At 35.2% G+C, this 20,983-nt stretch overlaps 1 protein-coding gene across 1 annotated transcript; it reads left to right on the top strand.

Moving 5' to 3' along the window:
• Window positions 1-354: 354 nt before the first annotated feature.
• LOC131075823 (uncharacterized) lies at window positions 355-20,214 on the top strand. Its single transcript, XM_058012723.2, has 3 exons — window positions 355-1,141; window positions 5,707-5,800; window positions 19,894-20,214. Exons 1-2 carry the CDS (start codon window positions 694-696, stop codon window positions 5,775-5,777), a joined length of 519 nt encoding a protein of 172 aa, XP_057868706.1. The 5' UTR covers window positions 355-693; the 3' UTR covers window positions 5,778-5,800; window positions 19,894-20,214.
• The last annotated feature ends 769 nt before the right edge of the window (window positions 20,215-20,983 follow it).

The following is a 20,983-nucleotide window of genomic DNA, read 5'->3' as shown; positions in this document are numbered from 1 at the left end:
AGTCATGTGCTATGGGTACCAATAAAGGTGCACAAGTAGGTCAATTATGGTCCAAAAATGCTAACTACTCGAACTAAAGTGGGCGGCTATAGGTACATGTGAAAATTATTAATGAACTTTTAGTTATCATCTTTTAGGTTTCTTTAAAGTTAGTAATTGGAGGATTGAATGTGCAAGAGTAAACGGTTATTGGAACTATAACAGCTACTCGTGCTCTTCCCCCTATAGACTATGATAATAAGCTACTTAAAAGACAAAAACAATATTTTTTAGTAAAAAAAAAAGAGCTTCAAATAATTTAAAAAAGGAAAATCCTTGGTTTCTCGGAAAAAGTAGGAAAATGTTTAGTGTGACCAATGGTTTTAGAAACAATTGCCCGCCCCATGGAACCGCCTCGCTAAACAGCTTTTGCAATTCGAAGTGTTATTAAATTCCCTTTACGAGGAAATTCAGACGTCATCGGTCCACCAATTATCTAGAATCAAAACTGCTTTAGCAAATATAAATGAATTTAAAAGAAACAGCAAAGCAGACGTACAGTCTCGGCAACAGCGCTACTTCCAAATCCAAATCCAAATCCACCCAATATAGACATCACAAAACCAAACCTCCCTCGTTTTGAACCCTTGACCTGCAATTCCACACCAATTTCGGATCTGTAAAAAACCACATATTTCTGTACATATCAACAAAATGATGGCGCGAGGGAGCCTTTGCGTCACTCGATTGCTGCGTGGTCATTTGCTGGATAAATCTCCTGAAGTAGGGCAAATAAACCACGAGTCAGGGCAAAAGTGTTTTGAATTAGGGCAAAGTTCAAGAGCAGGTAGTGTAAGGCACAAGTCAGGATCTTCGAGGAGGAGGAACAGGCGGGGGGAGTTGATAGAGGTGCACCTCGAGGGCGGTGAGATGGAGGCCTTTGCCGTGAAGACACTGGAGGAGACAATTCATAAAATGGCCGTGAAAAGAGCGGCCCCTGTGTGGCTTCCTTTTCGCCCCGGGATGTCTTATTGGGTGCCCCCGCCTGCCAAGCTGGGGGATATTATTGAAGTCGCAATTAATAGTAAATTGTCTCACGAGGATCTGCAATTGTTTTCAACGGCAAAGCGCGGATGGCCTTCCACGGCCTATTACATCCAAGGTACGTTTTTTTATAAATTTTTCTGTGTTATTGGGTAGCATAAGCGTGTTTTTATACGTATTCTGTATCTGTAAAGATTTGAGGACTAGATTTTTGCCAAAGCTCATTGAGTGTTTGTAACTTTGTATGTTCTATTTTATTATATCAAGGTTCTGTGGTTCTTAATTGTTAGGGTCAATTAGATATTCGGATAAAGACTGCCTAAAGCTTTCTGGAAATGGATCTTGATGAAACACAGCTGTATATAGATGGAATTTCAATGCATTATCTGCAAGGTTTAGAGGAAATATCATATTTTTGTGAATATTTTATTACCCCATGTTCCATGCAGCTGTTTAACTCTACTTAAATATAAGCAATGTTCCCATGCTGTTGCTTAAGTGTATCTTGTGCTTATATTTAAGCAGTTATAGTGTTCCAATGGGGAATGAAAATTATGGAAAAGGCATAATATAGAATCGTTTTTTATTATTGTGGAGCAGCTATTTTTTATTATTGTGGAGCTGCTATTGTTTAGGAAATGAAAATTAAGCCATGAAGAAAAAGGGGCTGAAAATAAGCAGCAACTCCTTATTGAAAAAAATGTTTTTATGTGAAAAAATAATATTAATACTGTTAGCAGCAAAATTAAAATAACTGCTTAAAAATAAGCAGCAAAATTAGCAGCTGCATGGAGCCACCAGCTCCACAAATTACTCCTAAAAAATTAAGCAGTGACTGCTAGCCAAAATTAAGGCTGGAAGATACTGTAGGAGTTCTGATAAAACATTTAATGTATTTATTTTGTGAAATCAAGACTTGGGCAGCTTATTATAGTTAAAATAGGTTGCCACCTCCCTTACGCAACACATGTGCGCACTTGTTGCAGCACCTTTACATAGTGCTTTTGTTTCAAGAGCAATTTACTGTTGCCAGGGAGTTGACAACACTTGCGCATGTATTTATCCAATGTAACTCTGTAGTTGTGGTAATAAAATAAAAGAAACAAGGGCTATAGTGCTTTTGTTTCAACAGCAATTTAGTGTTGTCAGGGAGTTAACAGCACTGGTGCATGTATTTCTGCAAGCTAATACTGTAGTTACGGTAATTGTAGATCAGAAAAAGAAATGCAAGTCATGCCTAGTTAAATTTGGGCATTATATCAGATCTTCTGTGTCTGATAACTTGCTTGAAGTGCATTTCTGTTCCATCTTCTGTATCAAAAATCTTTTCTATTTCTACAACGCCTCTATTTCTACCTGCCATCTCTGCCCGAGTGAGTTAGAGGTTTGTTATCTTAGTAGTAGATGCTTGCCCAACATTTCCCGTATGGTGATGCTAAGACATGTTTCAAGGATGGCCGGCTAGGGGGCTGCTTTTGGATAAGGCTGGAGCTCCCTTTAAATCTTTTGACCTTTTTAACAACTAGGGAAATTATCCTAAATTTCTAACGAGTTGATGAAATTCATTTAGAAGTTTTGAAATCTAGGAAGGTGTTGGAAGAATGTTTTTCTCAAAGGGAGTGTTTGTAATGTTTTGTCTTAGGATTTTTTATACGTCAAAACCTTGTGGGAATTTTGCCCCATTTTGAATTAGTTGCTACAAGAAATTATCTTGGTTGGATTTTATGGTTTTTTCCATCATTTTTTGATTGTATGGGTCTTGTGCAAATGCTTGTATTCTTGGTGAATGTTCGGGCTGATCTAGAAGAGGTTGTTCTTCATGTCATGACGGGGATTGATTTGTTATATCCTCTATGAAAGGCATTTCCCATGTTGAATTTGACTCCATTATTTTCTTGGACTGAGACCTTGTGAGTGACATGCAAAGGTAGATCTAGTGTATTTGATTTTTGTGTGGATTTTGAATGTTGTCTGATGTTTGTAGGGATGATGATGTTTTGATGGTTGATATGGCTAACCTGTTTAGACTTGAAAAAGATTGGGTAAATGATTGAATTAGATGTGGGAGGTGATTTGATCTTTGTTTTTGGTAATGGTGTGGAAGACTAGGATGGAGTCTTGAAGAAATTTTCTGCGTTTTGGGTTAAAATAAATTAGAAAATTTGAATTCTAAAATTGGAATTGGATGAATTTTAATGTGGTATTTGGTGTCCCCTTAATGATTTTCTATTAGAATTGCATTGAAACCATGCTCATTATTTTATGCATGTTTGTGAAAATTAAGGTGTACATACTATATATATCATGGTGACCTGTCCTCAAAATGTCGGCGTTTCTAGGATGAGGATGTACCCAAGGCTCGGGACAGGGATGAAATGTTCTCTCGCGACCATCTGCAAGGAAGAATGTTCCCAAAACTTCCTTGCAACTCAGGAAACTTCAAGAGGATATTCTTGCACTGTAATCAGTACAAAACTATGCGTTATAGTGTACAAATCACTTAAAAGATTCTTACAGGCTGTTTAGAATTGTCATTCTTTTCTTTGTAAGCTGAACTATGCTCAAACAAACTGGAAAATAAAGCGCAGATATAAATAACACACTGACACATGATTTTCACTTGGGAAACCCCCAATTTGGGAGGAAAAACCCAGTTGATAGGTGTGAACTGAGTCGATCAGGTTTTTGGATAATCATAAAAACTACTAAAGGATTCTGGTAATGTATCTGGATAAAGCATAGCTGTATCAAAATATATTATATCTCAAAATGTTTTTTTGTGGAATTCTCAAAGCATGAACGCACAGTTTAGAGAAAATATTATCATTTTTGGAATTTCAATATTCTGTGATCTATAACTGTCGAGTTAAATGGCTTTGGGGATAGATACTGCAGGGTTTTTGATAAAAGATGAATGTTTTTGTTTATATCAATTTTGTGAGAGTAAGAGTTGGGTTGCCTGTTATATTTTAAAAAAGGTGTGATATTCAGATCTTCTGTATCCGAGGAGTTTGCTTGAAGTACATTTTTGTTAGAGGTTTGCTATTTTAGTAACAGATGCATGTGTGTGTGTGTATCTCATTTTTTATGAGTCTAGCTAGCTTTACATTACATCTTAATTCAAGCACATAATACATACAGTGTGTTTGTGTGTGTACATAGATATAGACGTAGACATGAACAAATGTATGCATGTGGGGTACATACATACATGCATGTTCTGTATGCACTCATCCATTCACACATGTACACACATGCACACATTTTTATTTTTTACAAGTTTATGGATACATGGCATCAAAATTCAAGTTTAGACTTTCATATGATGTTTCAAATTTGATCTGCAAGTAAATTACAATTGTTGAATTATTAACTCCAACAGATGCTTCATCACCAAAACAAAGAAGTGTGCACATTTGCTGTTCTTTTCAATTCTAATTTGTGACGGTAGCACATTCACATCTTAAAATATTGTTTCCTCAAATTTTCTTGTGTATTACTTGATGTAGATATTGAGTTGAGTTCTCAAATCCATAAGTTATCGTCCAAGCAGATTTCATGTGTGTTTTGGCTTCTAATTATACCCTTAAGTAAAATGATTAGCTGTGTAACCCTGCTAATTGAATTCTGCTGTAAATACCTCTCCTGTTCCCATACTAAAACATGTTTTAGTCCCACAACTTGTCCAAACCTTAAAAAATCCATTAAGTTGATGCCCATTGGTAGACTTCTCACTCTGTATGATTGAGGTATAATTGTAGTTTCCTTTTACTCTATTCAGGGTTGGTATATTAGGTTTTCTCATTTCCCCATTCTAATAAGGGAAAACAAAACTAGATAACTTCTAATTTTCTTTACTGGGTAGAACAATTTTGAAACTATTCAATTGATGGCAGACCTTGGTAGAAGACTCATTGGGTGTGATCAAGGTATAATCTTGTTTTGTTTCACTTGATCCATGCTCGGAATTATAGGATTTCTTATTTTACATGTTCTGACAGGCGAAAACAAACAAAAAAACATTTCAGATTTGTATCTAGCTCAAACCATGCTACAATCATTTAATTGATGTTAGACCTTGGTACAGCCCTCACTAGGTGTGATTGAGGTCTAATCTTAATTTCCTTCAACTAATATATGCTGGATATTTTAAGTTTTGTCATTTTATATTTATAGATAGCATTGCACAACATGGGAAATGTGTGCTCTGTCATCATGTGAAGATGGTTGACATGAAGGATGTTGTCAGGTGATTGCCATCTAAATTTTTTCTATTTTTGCTTTCAAACATATATCATCTCTGAATCTTTTTAAACTTTACCTTCTATTCTTGCTTTCAAACATATATGATCTTTGAATCTCTTAAAACTTTACATAGATTTTAAACTGATGGCTTTTAGATCATCGTGCACATAGCATTCTCCTTACGAGGAGTTGTCAATTTTGTATTTTTGTTCACATGCAAGGAGCTTTTATTTCCTGTCTAGATTATATGAAGTCTAGGTTTTTCCTGAACAAAGAAAAATTGTATTTGCGATTTCAGCTTTATACAATAAATTATATAAAGTTTATCCATTCTTCAGATAGCTTATTAATTCAATTTAAAGATTTGTTGAAAGACATTTATTAGCTCTATATGGGATGGCAGCTCATAGATATGTTTTATGTTTGCACTGATTTCAGATGAGTCTTCTCAAACAGTGGAGACAATTGCAGATACAAATGAAAAATCTGAAGAAGAAGAAGAAGGTTGAATATTTATATGCTCAATTTACTGGTGAGTGTTTATTCTTTGAAGTTACTCCCTAATCTTGTAGGATCATATCACAATTAAGTCTATTGTCTCCAAGGACTTGCAAAAATAGTGAAATTATATGCAGGCAGGGTTAATCTTTTGCAAACCCAATTGTGTGCAGGGCAATTAGAAAGGCTAAATTTGCGAAATATAATGAAATTGGATTACTTTTCTTAATATGAAAGACATTATATCTACTATTGTTTTTCTAACATTGCAATTCTTTTAGCCTAATCGTGGTGGCCATTTGTTAATAAGCAATTGTACAAATAAAGTATATATTCTCACTTGATCCTTTTTATATATTCTTGGGGTTATAGCTTTGATTTAGGTGAAATTGATTTTTGTTAATATTCAGCACATGGTATGCAGATTCTGCACTCTGGGGCTCAACATAAATTGTCTAACTTAAACTTTGATTAAACCTGCAATTCTGAATGCAATAACCTATACGCACACACTTCTGTACAAGAAAATAGGATGTTAATTGAAACCAGAGTTCTGCAATTGCTGGAAAAATAAATTTCATTATTTCGGAAAAATCCTGAATACAAATTATGGAAAGCCACAACGTCAGAAATAACTCATGAACTTGGCACTCCAAAATAGAACAAAACAACCCAAATCTAGATTGCCTTTCATTGCAGAAGAGACATCTAAAAATAAGCTATTTACCTGGAAAAAAGTAAAAGTATGTCTACTGTCCACCCAGCAGAAAACAGAAAACTAAAATATAAACCACCAGTGTGAAAAATGGTAAAAAATGAGCACCTCAAATATTTGATAAACTAATAAAAACAACTTAAATTATGACAAAAGATGTGCTTAGTAACATCCTATACTAGTGCCTAAATATACCAAAAGAACTATTGATAGCTAAAATTTCTAGTGCCAAGAGTACGAGAAAAAATCACCAAAATATAGGATGATTTTTTAATTCTGCTGTGCCCAAAACTCAAAGTTTCTAACACTCCCTCTTTGCGAAGGATGTGTTCATCAATCCCAACTTCATTCTAGTATTTCAAACTTCCTCATTTTAAAGAATCCTTTGGCAACAGGAGTAAAAGTTTCATCATGGTTGACTCCCTCCTTTTGATAGAAGGACGCTACTCTACTATGGCATCTTGCCATACCTGCTTAATTGGATCGGCAAGTAGCCTGTAAAGGCCATGATTTTGAACTTTTTGGGGCAAAACTTGACTACTTTTAGGGTTGTGTTTTATAATAATCACTTGCTGACCATCAAACTTAACAAATACATTATAAATTTGAAATCTGTAATGCAAGAAATTGAATGAAGATTTTTTCTTAAACCAAGAACATACAAGATATTATTTAGCTCAATAACATCACTCAGAGGAATGCAAACGTAGATAGAGCCCAATCTAGTAACCGGACAAGTGGCAGCATTTGCCCAACTCTACCTATATGCCACCTATATGCCTTCATTGCATTCTTCATGTCTTTTGAATGGCTTCTTATTAAACATCATATGTATGGATGCTCCGTTGTCTATGAACTAATGTATGCTAGATTTCATAGATCGCATACTTGGTCTTGGAGAGTACTAGGCAAGCCCAAACTTTTTGACTTGGCAAAAACTTAGCAAAAATTTGGCAAAAACTCGGGAACATAAAAAATACTAATTTTTTTATAAAAACACTTCTGTTTTTGCAAAATTCAATCACAAAATGTATCAAATGAATTTAAAAACCATGATAAAGTGTGTTCTATTAAATTTGATTGTTCAATACATATGGATTACAAAATGGCATCATCATGCGGAGCCAAGTAGTGGAATTGGATACAATAGCTAGCTACTAACTAACAACTATTATGAATTTATGATGATTGTATTTGAAAATCATCATAAATTTCATATCTAGGCAACTTAGACGTTACAAGTTTTTACATCTTCCTCTTCCCCACCCTAGAGAAATAATGGGAGGTAGAGGGTATGGTCCTTGCACTCGAATCTGGCTCCCTGCTTGGTGTAGAAGATTGTGCCTGCGGCTACACCATGCCGATAGGTGGCAGTGTGTGACTCAGACAAGTAGGCGAACCAGCATAATATATACAGGCTATCGTCAGTGACAGTATTATTGGAAGATTAAAAAATCTTGGAAAAAGGGGCAGAGAAATATGTGTTGAGTAAAATAAAAGAATATATATTTATGGGGGCATTACAAGTGGCAGCAATATAAAAGGTTTAAATATATCAAATGCAGCGATCAGAAAAGAAGAGTAGTTTAAGGCTCAGTTAGGAAGAGGACACAAGATACAATTAATAGGAGGACATTTCTCTGATAGAATTATCCACTCTAAAGTGGATATCTATAAGAAATAGAAGGTATATGAAAGGAGCCTAAAAGGTGGAGAATCTATCTTATTATGACTCTAATCTGAAGTTTTCAGTTAAGCAGCACTATTACATCTCAAGTATACAGATCCGAGAAAGTTATCAAGATAAGTCCTATCCTTTGAAACTATTCTTAAAATTTAAATTAAATATCATAATGAAAAGTATTCAGTTAGGGTAAATTCTGTATTCTAGTTCTCACTTTAAGTCTGAATGGTTGTCTCAGGATTGAACTAAGGCAAATCCCTCATGGGGACATTACAAGTGGTTAATAAACATAAAAAAAAATTAAAACTGTTAGTCCCAACCGGTGCTGAGAGGGGAGGGGTGAATCAGCACTTTACTGGTTTTAGCCAATAAAAACTTTTAACTTAAGTTCTCATTAACTTAACATTCATCAATATAAATAACTGCTGCAGAAGAATAAGCATGCATGAAAAGATACACAGTGACACCAAGATTTATCTTGTGGAAACCCAAATGGGAGAAAACCACGGTGTGAGTAGGAGCTCACAAAATCTGTACTCTTCTGGAGTACACCCGGTGAGGAGCCATCCCTGTTAGGAGATTATAAAGACACTGTTAGTGTTAATTTTTAGTGATCAGATTAACAGTTTAGAACAAAAAACCAAACTAAAATAAAGCACACACATAACACGCTTATACCCTGGGAAAACCTCTCTCTTGGAGGTGAAAAACCCAGCTACAATATCTCAGATCTTTATTAAACAATAACCATTTGTTTCTTTACAGTTGAGCTTCAACACTTGAAGCTATCAACAAACTAAACACAGTGAACTTATCTGCAGATGTTGCTGTCACAAAGATGAAGTTCGCTGATGATCTCCACAGCCTTCAATGAAAGTTCGCTGACCTTCAAGTGAAGACTACTGTTAGAAGGGAAGGTTCGCTGCCCTTCGGATGGAGTTCGCTGACCTTCAAGGGTATTCACTGTTGCTTCCAATAGTGTTCGCTGTGCATCTACAGATGTTTGCTGTTGTATATTGCAGAGATAGTTTCACTAAAAGATGATGTGAACAATGATAAATACTTTGTACTTATAGGCGACTTGACCTTTAATTCTTCAAGTCGGCTAGCATAAATCAAATGTATCAAAGTTGGCACCCAGAATAGGGTCTGACCCATAATAATTACAAGTTACTTATTATAGGGTCAGCCCTATCACATCAACAAGTTACATTGTATCACCCATTTAGGGCCCAACATGAATCACAAGTTACAATGCCCATTTAGGACCAGACCCAATTACAAGTTACACAAGTTGAGCGCCCAAATAGGGCCTGCCCTTTAACATTCACAAGCTTCATAATATAATCACATAAGAAGGCCCATCAAACATTTACCAAGCTAGGTCGGCCCAATCAAGGGATACGACCTAGCTATATTTCAACAGTTAGGTGCCACCCGGTTAAGGGATTTTGTCTAAGGCCTGTTAGTGCCTTTACCCTGTTAAAGGTAGCCTTGTCAAAGGTCTTAAGATCATCAATTAAGATGACACCCGGTTAAGGGATTTTTACAATGGGACTTGTTAAAGTCCATCCTATTAAGGGATTTTTACAATGGGACCTGTTAAAGTCCACCCTATTAAGGGATTTTAGTTGCAATGGTTAGAGAGCAACATAAAGATGATCTGCTAGCGTAGCTACCAATAGCTTGATCAGATCATACTAAAAAACCAAACTCTATCTTGCACCGGTTGTATCTTCTCTGTACAACACCGATTTCCTGCTTATACATTCAGCTCTGCACTCTACTGGTCCTCTATCCTTCAGCTTTGCACTTTGCCGGTCCTCTAACCTTCGGCTCTGCACTATGTCGGTCCTCTGACCTTCGGCTCTGCACTTTGCTCTACTCCCCCTGTGTTCACTATTTCTCACATAGCTTTCCACATGAACAACAACCTCATCAAAATGAATTAAGTGAATTTAATACCCTTTGGATCTATTGCCAACTTTTCCCTTCAAAACATTCTATTCAAAATTCTGTTACTGTGCCATAAATCACTCTTTAGAAATCATTCCAAGAATCTCTGCCAAAACAGTTGTTCATGCCGATAAGTCCGCCTGTTGACTGGAGAAGACTGCTGATTTATCTAGGTGTTAACTAAACGTTACCAGTCTGTCGGTTATAGACTCTACCGGTGTACCGATGTGCCGGTCTACTCTCTGCTTGCCGGTTGACCTCTTCTGTGCCGATCTACTTGCTGCTTGCCAGTCGACCTCTTCTGTGCCGGTCTACTCGCTGCTTGCCGGTTGTCCTCTTGTGTGCCTATCTACTCACTGCTTGGCCTGTCTACACACTGTTTAGCCAGTTAACCACTGTATACCGGTCAACTTATTTCCGGTAGACTGTGAGGACTTGGGAAATGATGTTGCCAACAATGACAACCATATCATTCACCGGTCATTCAAAATGCACCAGAATGCCAACAAAAAGGTTTCATGGACTGATTTGACGGTTAAGATTGAAACATATTTGTGAAGAGTTATAGAAGATTTGGAGCTGACTAAATAGCAGATTTATAATTTCAACTACAATGGAATAAACAAATGATAGCAGGTTGAAAGGGAGAACTATTGCATAAGCTATGAAGAATCTAATTTATGATGGATCCAATTTGGAGTTTAACTTGAGCAGAAGCAATGTATAACATTAAGGCATATATCTCAAGTACTCAAATATATACAGACTATCGTCAGTGACAGTATTATTGTCGATAATGATTAATGATGTTGATTCAGACAAGTAGGCGAACCAGCATAATATATACAGGCTATCGTCAGTGACAGTATTATCGGAAGATTTAAAAATATTGGAAAAAGGGGCAGAGAAATATGTGTGAGTAAAGTAAAAGAATATTTATTTATGGGGACATTACAAGCGGCAGCAATATAAAAGGTTTAAATAGGGGAAAGGACCCAGTAGTTGTGCACCCTAACTTCGCACTTCTCAAAATCCTACTTGGAAATTTCAAATCACTCTGATTTTTTTACAGCAGCTTACTTGGCAAGTCCCCTGCTTACAACTAAGGTTTCAGGGCCACATCATCAAATATGATGCCACATCAGCATGTTTTTTGCCAAGGTGTCCAAAACACCCAAAAAAAAAAGTGAGACCGATAGGCGTGCAAAAGAGACCCCAATAGTTGGGCAGCTAATATGGCATCACCTGATTGGTTACTTTTTACAATATTAGTACATTTCTTAACAACTATTGGTACATTTCCTAACAACTGTTGGTACATTTCCTAACAAAAATTGATATTTTTTGTTTCAAACAATAGGTTTTATTTGTTCAATTTTTGGAACAAAAGATATCAACAACCCTCACAACAATTGATACATGCTCAACTATTGGTGCTCTTCCCCTATATCAAATGCAGCAATCAGAAAAGAAGAGTAGTTTAGGGCTCAGTTAGGAAGAGGACACAAGATACAATTAATAGGACATTTCTCTGATAGAATTATCCACTCTAAAGCGCATATCTATAAGAAATAGAAGGTATATGAAAGGAGCCTAAAAGGTGGAGAATCTATCTTATTATGACTAATCTGAAATTTGCAGTTAAGCAGCACTATTACATCTCAAGTATACAGATCCGAGAAAGTCATCAAGATAAGTCCTATCCTTTGAAACTATTCTTAAAATTTAAATTAAATATCATAATGAAATGTATTCAGTTAGGGTGAATTCTATATTCTAGTTCTCACTTTAAGTCTGAATGGTTGTCTCAGGATTGAACTAAGGCAAATCCCTAATGGGGACATTACAAGTGGCTAATAATTATAAAAATAATGAACATAAAAATTAAATTAAATTAAATTAAATATCAATACACTTATTTAATACTGATTAATCATCCATTTATTTCTATCAGTAACCATTTATCTCTGTGATAATATATTATTAAATAAAATATTAATTTGCTATCAATATTAATTACTATTAATTAGCTATCAATATTAATTACTATTAATTAATTATTAAATAAACATATAGTGGCAGACCACATGACACATGTCAGATTTGTCTGCCTTTGCAACAACTAGACAAGGAAAGCTACGTAACAAAGAGGGAAGATGGCTAATCTAATAAAAAGTTATGCATACAAAACAGAATAATGGTGGCAAAGGTGTTACACCATTATAAGCCAATTGGTCATAGACATTCAATGGGAAGAACTTGCATCTCAAAGATCTGAGAAAATCAAAAGAATATCGATATGCTAACAAATAGATTATACTTGGGCAAAGACTAATGTATAATGATTCATGTATTAATAAAAGCATTCCCGTAATTGCCGCCAAGGAAGGGTAGTAGATGTTTATGTTAACAACTGAGGATGCCCACCGAAGGATACGATTAATGTATGAAGAGTCACGATTAAAGGAAGGATATGCCCGCTCTAAAGGAAGAGACGTAACCAATCAGAATAATGAGATATTTCATAAGAAACCCATGCACATTCAAAGTCATAGAGGTTGGTTTTGGGGGGCTGGCTATTGTTTTCGTACGTAGATATGCTCATTAGAGCATATTCTAATCGGGTATCAAGATTGGTTATAGAACGAGTTTGATATCAGGATGAGCGTCGCCTTGGTTGTAATCATGTCAATCAGAAATGGCATCATATCAGTATAAGTGATTCGATCATGCCGAGCCAACTCTTGGGCTTTAGTGAGGAAGTATGATTCAATACGACAGAAGATACAGTAGAATGCTGATCGCATTCCCTGGAGATCAATTAAAGAGCAATGATAACAATTATCTTTTATGATCAGGAGAATGTCTTTTGACTTTTCTAGACAGAGATGACCATTAAGATAAAGCATCGATTTGATACATATAATCTGCAGCAACTATGAAGGAATACAATACACTACAAGTCATGTGATTCAATATAGAACATGAAGCGATTATCAAACAATGATTAGTTTGCAGTAATTTTGTTAAGAAAAATACATCTCTATACGTTTATATATTATATCAGAGATCAGGGATAGCAACGTATCACTGTAAGGGATATCAGCGTACACATCTGAATATTCATAAAGGCATAGTGGAGACAACGGACTTTCATTTCGATATTGGGAGACATTAGGGAATGTATAACTAAAAGATAGCAATATAAAAGGTTTAAATATATCAAATGCAGCGATCAGAAAAGAAGAGTAGTTTAAAGCTCAGTTAGGAAGAGGACACAAGATACAATTATTAGGAGGACATTTCTCTGATAGAATTATCCACTCTAAAGCGCATATCTCTAAGAAATAGAAGGTATATGAAAGGAGCCTAAAAGGTGGAGAATCTATCTTATTATGACTCTAATCTGAAGTTTTCAGTTAAGCAGCACTATTACATGGAGATATATATCTCAAGTATACAGATCCGAGAAAGTTATCAAGATAAGTCCTATCCTTTGAAACTATTCTTAAAATTTAAATTAAATATCATAATGAAATGTATTCAGTTAGGGCAAATTCTATATTCTAGTTCTCATTTTAAGTCTGAATGGTTGTCTCAGGATCAAATCCCTAATGGGGACATTACACAGTGGCTCCTCCACCATATCAATGTCATCCAATGCAGCCTCCCCTACTTTTGCTGCAGCCAAATCCTTTATAGCTTGCCTCTCAAAACCGACAACCTCATCCTTTGTAAATAAGGAGGCCTTATCATTCTGTACGGTCCAATCTTTGTAGGGATCAATGCCACCCAAATCAATGAGTTTGTTTGGCTAGTCCTGCAACTTTCTTGTGCGAAGCCAAAGGTTATAGGCTTTTTCGAGTCAACTTATTAGCTTCTTCGTGTGAATGGTGTCAAATAAACTTCAGCTGCACTCACAACCAGAAGCACTACAAGGTTGAGACAAAATTCGGAGGGCTAGCCTTTGCAAATTTGGGGTATTTCCATTAAAATCTTCCCACCAAGAAACAAAAAATAAGATATTTAATTTTTGTAAATAAATAATATTCTATTAATATATGCAATTCATAACTTGCAAAATATAAGGCTTCACTTTTTCTTACTTGGTGTTTGGATCTCTCTTCCCCATACATATTTTGGAAGAAAATGATTGCCCCCTAGCTGCCTTATAATTCTACAACTCTAAAAGGATGAGGTTTGTTGTTGCACATATAGGTGTCATCCTCTCAATACATGTGAATAGGCCCTCCATAACCTCCCCTTTAGCATCCGTGAAGCTACTAGAGAAGTAGAACTTGGGGTTGAGAAAGTACCCCATTGCATGAATGGGTTGGTGGAGTTGATTGTTCCACCTCCGATCAATGATGTCCCAAATAGGGGCAAATCTATTTGCATCCTCCATGTAATAGTGTTGGATGGCCTCTTTGGCCCCATCCATTGCCTCATAAATATATCCCATCACATTTTTTTTGCCATCCACCAAGTGCAAGACCCTCACCAACGGCTCAGTCACCTACAAGGTACAAAGTAGAAACAAATTTAAATTACAACTTACAATGAAACAAAATACTTATAAACTTTAAATTTAAAAATAAAGGATTCAATTTGAAAATTAAATTAAGCTGAAATTACCTTGGCAATCTCTAATGCTTTGTTGCAAATTCACCATCAAAAATTATTTTTTACAATCTTTTCTCCGCCAACCTTCTTTGAGTAAGTTGAGTCTACCCATGGTCGACTCACAAACCTCTACTTCAAGGGAGTCAATAAACTAGTAATGCTTTGCAACATTAGGAAATTTGTTGCAAACCTGGTAGCTCCTGATCGCACAAGTTCTATGTCCTTTGTTTGCTCTCTCATCAATTGAAGAACCCATGGGTGATTATATATATATTTTGTTATATCTCTTGATTCGTCTACGATTGGTTTCACCCAATCAATTTTACTTATGTTCTCCAAAAGAAGGTTAAGGCAATGCGCTGCACAAGTGGTCCAAAAAAGTGTTGGATGCCTATCTTGAAGCAGTCTACTAGCTGCCACATATGCCATTGTATTGTCAATAACAACTTGGACAACATTTTCTATGCCCACCTCTAAAACAACCTCCTCCAACATCAAACTCAATTTTTCTGCATTCTTTATTATGTTGGAGGCATCAGTGACTTCAGAAGAACCATCGCACCATTTGAAACCATTATAAAATTGATAAGAGTGGTTTTTTTTTCATCTGTCCAGCCATCTGAAAGAATTGAGCATCCATACTTTTGCCATTGCTTCTTTCTAGCTTCCAAAATTTATTTTGCATCTACAGTAGCATCTTGGAGTAACTTGCCACTTAAATCTCTTGGACTAGGGGCCTTGAACCCTTTCCTTGCAATTGTCAATGCTGACACCAGTCTCTCCCAATATGGACTCCTTGCCACGTTGAAAGGAATGTTGTAATAATTCCAAAAGTTTGCACAAGCCTTCTCTACTTCCTTGTGCACCTCTCTATTCCACTTAGTAGCTTCCAATGAAGGTTGTGATCCTCATTCATTTGTAGGCACAAAAAAATTAATTTGAAATGAAGGATGAAGATTGGCCAATATATGTAGAGTGCAACTAGAGCTAAAATTGCACATCCACCTCATCTCTTGTTGATAAATTAAGAGCAATGGCTTCTTGTATTGATGCTTGTTGCCTTGCCCTCTCCAATTTCTTTTCATCTAGTGCTGCAAGGAGGGCTACCATCACTCTTTTGACCTCTTCAAGGGCTTTTTTGCATGGCTTGACATCATGGCAAGGAATACCTGCAAGATGACATTTGAGGCGATCGATGCCTCCACTATGCTTCTTTGTGCACTAGGTACTAATATTAGTCCTTGTACCGGTCCTATTATGCCATCTTCCCAAATGGGGTCACGGCTACTAGGGGGTTTCCTTCCAACAAGTTGACTTGCTCTTGCACTTGTAGAGTTCAAAGCAGATGCGGAGTTGGATGTCATTGTGATTATAAATCAACCTACAACATGGCAACAAAAAAATAACATAGGCATTGAACTAAAACTGTAAAATTGTAAACTAAAAGTTAAAACTTAAAATTAACAATTAATAATCTACAATAATATTGTAAGTGAAACTTAATTTCTCAATCCAAGTTCATGATAGAAATGTATTGAAACTTAAAAGTTAACATAAATTTAATATATGCAGAAATTAATTATTCTAAAGTTTGAAAAAATAAATTAAGAGTATGTTTTTTATTTTATTAGTGATGGATAATCTCTAAATTTTTGTTTTTTTAGTACTCTGGAGTCTTTAATCTGTAATGTTTTTTTAAAATCATGTAACCTTTATTTATTTATTTATTTTTTAATCTATGCAATCTCTGAATGTTTGTAATTTCTTTTTTTAATACTCTGCAATTTCTAATTTTTTTTTAAAAGTTTCTGCAATGTCTAAATTTTTTGCAAAAATCTTTGTAATCTTTAATTTTTAAAAAAAAAAGTCTATGTAGTCTCTAAATTTTAAATACTGGCGATGCAAAATGAAACAGGGAAAACTCTAAATTTATTTTAAAAAACTCTGCAATCTAAGTTAAAAATGTTAACTGCCATATGTATATGTATTATGAATAATACTGGTGATGCTAGACAATATAGGGAAAAGTGGGTTTTTTGTGGCTAATTTTTTCAAAGCTACCTCGTTGAAATCACTGCTCCAATTGCCAAAATTGCTTCTCTAGTTGTCTTTGAGAAGCTGCTTGGCTTTTTGCTGCATTTGCTGGATCACTTCAGATGGTTCTGTTCCATTAGTACAGTTTTTACGTTTTTGCATTGTCTTGAACTCTTGGTCTGCAACGTTGCTCATTTGATCGACATGGATTTCCACTATATCTAGGATGCCTGTTGCATCCTCTGGGATGTCCACTCTGTTTAGGAAATTCTTGAAACAAAAGAAACATCCAGAAACAGGCCAACTGCCTAGAAACAAAAAATTATTGTAATGTTTGCTTAGCAGAAAATTTAAAATATATCTGTTGTCTGCCCAACAGAAAACTAAAAATATTTGATTGCGGTCTGCCCAGAATAATGTTAGAATATGCTAAAAGCATTGAGAACCCAGATCTAATGTGGAGTAACCTCTGAAATCCTTATTCACAAAGAGTCAAGAATCTAGCTAGCAGAATAAGGATAGCTTCAAGGAATGAGAGAGAGAAGATTGCAAGACTCAATATGGCTCAACACAAAATGCATTAACCAAAAACAACAATACCAACACAAAATGCATTAACAAAAAATAACAATAGCATGAATGAATAAAAGTTGGAGCAGTGGATACATATATAGAATATAGAGAAATCGAAACAACCAATGAGAAAAGTAACTCCAACTATATAAAAATAGTTAGTGGGATTTACACTCAATGAAGATGTCATCTACTCTAATAATGACCCACTCATTACAACCAAGCAAGCTAAATAAACATATAGAAAAATACAATGATATTCACGAAAGAAAAATAAAAAATCTTCATTAACAAGCCAAAGAATGGTGAAAAATCAGCCCCTCTAAAATGCCATAAATTATGACAAAAGCTATGTGTAGGAACATTCTACAGTAGCACCTAAAAATATGACAAAAACCTAATCATAGGCAGAATTTCAAGTGCCCAATGGAGGAGAGGAACACAAAAATATAGTTTAGTTTTTTTCAATGTGCTGCTTTGTTGTGCCCAGAACACATACTTGACCAAATTTGCTAGGTACCCGGGTCACGAGTCTGTTGGCTTCGGTAAGCTTTAACTGTGTTGGGACTTGTTGAGTCTTGGTGATTCTGGTTGAGTCTTATAACACTGTTGTTTGCTGAAGATATAGAGTTTGCTTTGCAAGCTTGTGCTTCCTTGATTATTTGTGCCAATCTTCGAGGATAGCTTTCGTAAAGTGTGTTAGTCTTCAAGGATTTTTAATGAGACAAAGTTGTGAGGTCTGTTATGATTGATTGGAGATTGCAAAAAAAAAAGAGACCCAAAAAGTTGGCTGAAGATAGCTCCTAGGTTGTAGAGTTGTTTGAGTTGTTTCATTATATACCTCTATTATGAGATTTTATTCACCATAAGATATTGTAACAAAGACCTTGTAATGATTTGCATCCAAATTGTAACTGTTAACAAAAGACAAATACTTGCTATTTTTGTAGTCGTGCAGAATTCATAATTATTTTTGTTGGTTAGGAAGCACTCATTGCACTGTTTGTAACTTGGTTGCAGTACTCTTGGACTAACACTTTTGGGCACTTTTCAATTTGTTCATCTAATTTGTGGAGAGTGAAGGGCTGAGAGGGTCAAGGCTTGGTGGTATGCATGACTGAAGACAGGACAGGAAATTTTGACTGTTGCATGTGGATTGAAGTGGATTTCAGCTAGGTTAGTCCATTTGCATAAGGAATAGAAATACCAAACCTGAGTAGTGGGTTAACAGTTTTTAGACAGTAGCTAGATATTAATTGATTGTCTTGTGGCTTTTGTTGTGCATGATAGCTGATAAGTTTATATAAAGAGGTCTTGTTGTCAATATTTTTTGTGTAATTTTTATGTCCATTGGATATCTTGGGCTTGCCTATAGAGGGAATATGATTTACAAGTGGGTTACTAGTTAAGACCAGCACAATGCATCCTTTTGCACTAATAGACCAGTTGATATGACCCATCTCAATTATGCATGTGCTAGAGAAAACCGTCAGAAAATCATAAGCTTTAAATACCTAACTTTATAAGTAATTGCTTCTTTGTTGACTTCACAAAAAAGGTAACTTGTTTAGTTTTAATGTTAATAAATTTTTCTGAGGTATACAGAACATTTGTGTTAATCCATTTCAATTCCTCATAAGAATATCGATCTCCATTTAGTTTGTTTTGTCTTTGAAAGGGGGAATAACATTTCTGCTTGTATTAGATTCATATTTTCTTTTGGTCTTTTTTTGTTTGTTTGTAGAGATTGTTGGTTTTCAAAAAGTTTTATCATGACTTTTTTTGAGATCATAAAATTTATATTCAACATATTGTTGGAAACATTGTTGATGGATGAATACACAAATCTAGGACAAGGTGCCCAACCATAATTTCTACTAGCTTGACGGATAAAATAATGTCTTGCTAAAAGTTTGGTGAGGTGACGAGTCCGAAATTATGTAACAACTTTTAGTGGGAGCACATCAGAATGATTTCTGGAAGTCTTTTATTTCCCTTAAAGACTGTAGTTTATCACTTTGATTATGTCCCTTCTGTTATCATCACTGTAGTCTTCCAAACTGTATGTTTAATAGAAGCTTGATGTATATATTTGCCTTGTTTAGGAAATATGCAGTAGAATAATGGATTCATGCTTTAAAAATTATGTGCTATATCTGTAGTTTTCAAGGTGTTAAAACATATCTATTCAACAAATGTTCTTGGAATGACATACGTTTTCTTTTGCAAAATGAGTAAGTAGACTGAAGATTTGGTGAAGGTTGAAACAATACTTGTTTACCTGTTACCAGCATATGTTAGATTGTTGTTAACCTAATAAAAATGATAGAAAATCCGTGTTTTAATTAGTTTCACAATACACTTTAGTCTCATTTGAAAAATGATATAAAACCTACCTAGAACTGTTGAACAATACATTAAAATTCTTTATAAAAGCTTAAAATTAATGTGTTAATGTATATATATGATTGTAGAATTGACTGGAGTCACGGCTCTCTAATAAGATCATTTAGATTTAATGCAATTTTTATCATTGTGACAGGTCAAAGCAAGAGGAAGGTATTTTCGACAACTTTGTTTATAGATGACACAGCCTGCAACATGCTGTCTACAGGCTGGTCACCTTTGCGATCCATTCCTCTTGGAGTTGTCATCATTAACGCTTTAAAGATGGATTCAGTGCCCTTTAATTGCTGAATTGGCAATGCGTGACAGTATTTTCTTACAGCATCACAATATCTGATACAATGTAAAGAAAATGTCCTTGTTAAACCATTGGTTTGTTTTGTACAAATTTATAACTTCCTAATTCATTGTCATAGATAATCAATGTGGACATTGTTTATAGAATGTATTGTTTACATATTTATCTTCATAATGTTATTAATTTTCTACGTTTTAGCTGAAGAAGGTGCCACTTTCAAGAGTTCATTTAAGGTTTGTGGCATCACTTTTAGCAGTTCACTAAAGTCTTATACTACCACTTGCACCAATGCATTAGAAGGTTTTCTTGAGAGGGTAAAGTAGTTGAGTTTGTTTGAACATGGTTTGAATCTAGTCCATCATACTGAACATTATCAATTTGGTTCCAAAGTTTGAGTAGCCCCATAGTATGAATTTTATAATTTTATATATTAATCTGCAACTAATATAGTTAGGAATGGTTGTTTAATGGTTTATGATATTGTCCATTTCCTAACTCCTCCCCCAATTACTATAAATGGCGGCTTGAGCGTGACACTTTATACTAAAGTTCAGACCTTATTGGTTTGTAGGTTAACTGTGTTTGCCCTTTATATTAAAAAGAGTGCTGAGGCAAATTTAGAGTTAATTTGATGAAATCAAAATTAAAGGTTGTGGACTCGAGCGAAAATTTGTTGCGAGGCTAATTAGAAAATCTATTCACGTGTCCTTGCAAATTTGTTTTCACGTGTTTTTGGAGCCTACAAAATAGTTCTCTTCGTAGCTATTACATTACATTTATAACCAGTCTATGTATGTCATGTTTTCATTTTGCACTTTGGGGTTTTCTCACCGTGTCTTTATATCTTGAATCACTCATATTAACGGCCTAATCGTATATTCGTCTTTGTTGTCCTTTACATTTAATCATCATCTTGTACTTCCATCTT

This window comes from Cryptomeria japonica, chromosome 3 (assembly GCF_030272615.1).
Source record: "Cryptomeria japonica chromosome 3, Sugi_1.0, whole genome shotgun sequence".
NCBI classification, from domain to species: domain Eukaryota; kingdom Viridiplantae; phylum Streptophyta; class Pinopsida; order Cupressales; family Cupressaceae; genus Cryptomeria; species Cryptomeria japonica.
Note: the sequence above shows the minus strand (reverse complement) of the source record. Positions and strands in the feature narration are given on the sequence as shown.

Bases quoted from the DNA above. Each gene is read 5' to 3' on its own strand.
- LOC131075823 (XM_058012723.2), top strand. From the start codon at position 694: ATGATGGCGCGAGGGAGCCTTTGCGTCACTCGATTGCTGCGTGGTCAT. The intron at 1,142-5,706 runs GTACGTTTTTTT...CACTGATTTCAG, and splicing joins CACGGCCTATTACATCCAAG to ATGAGTCTTCTCAAACAGTG.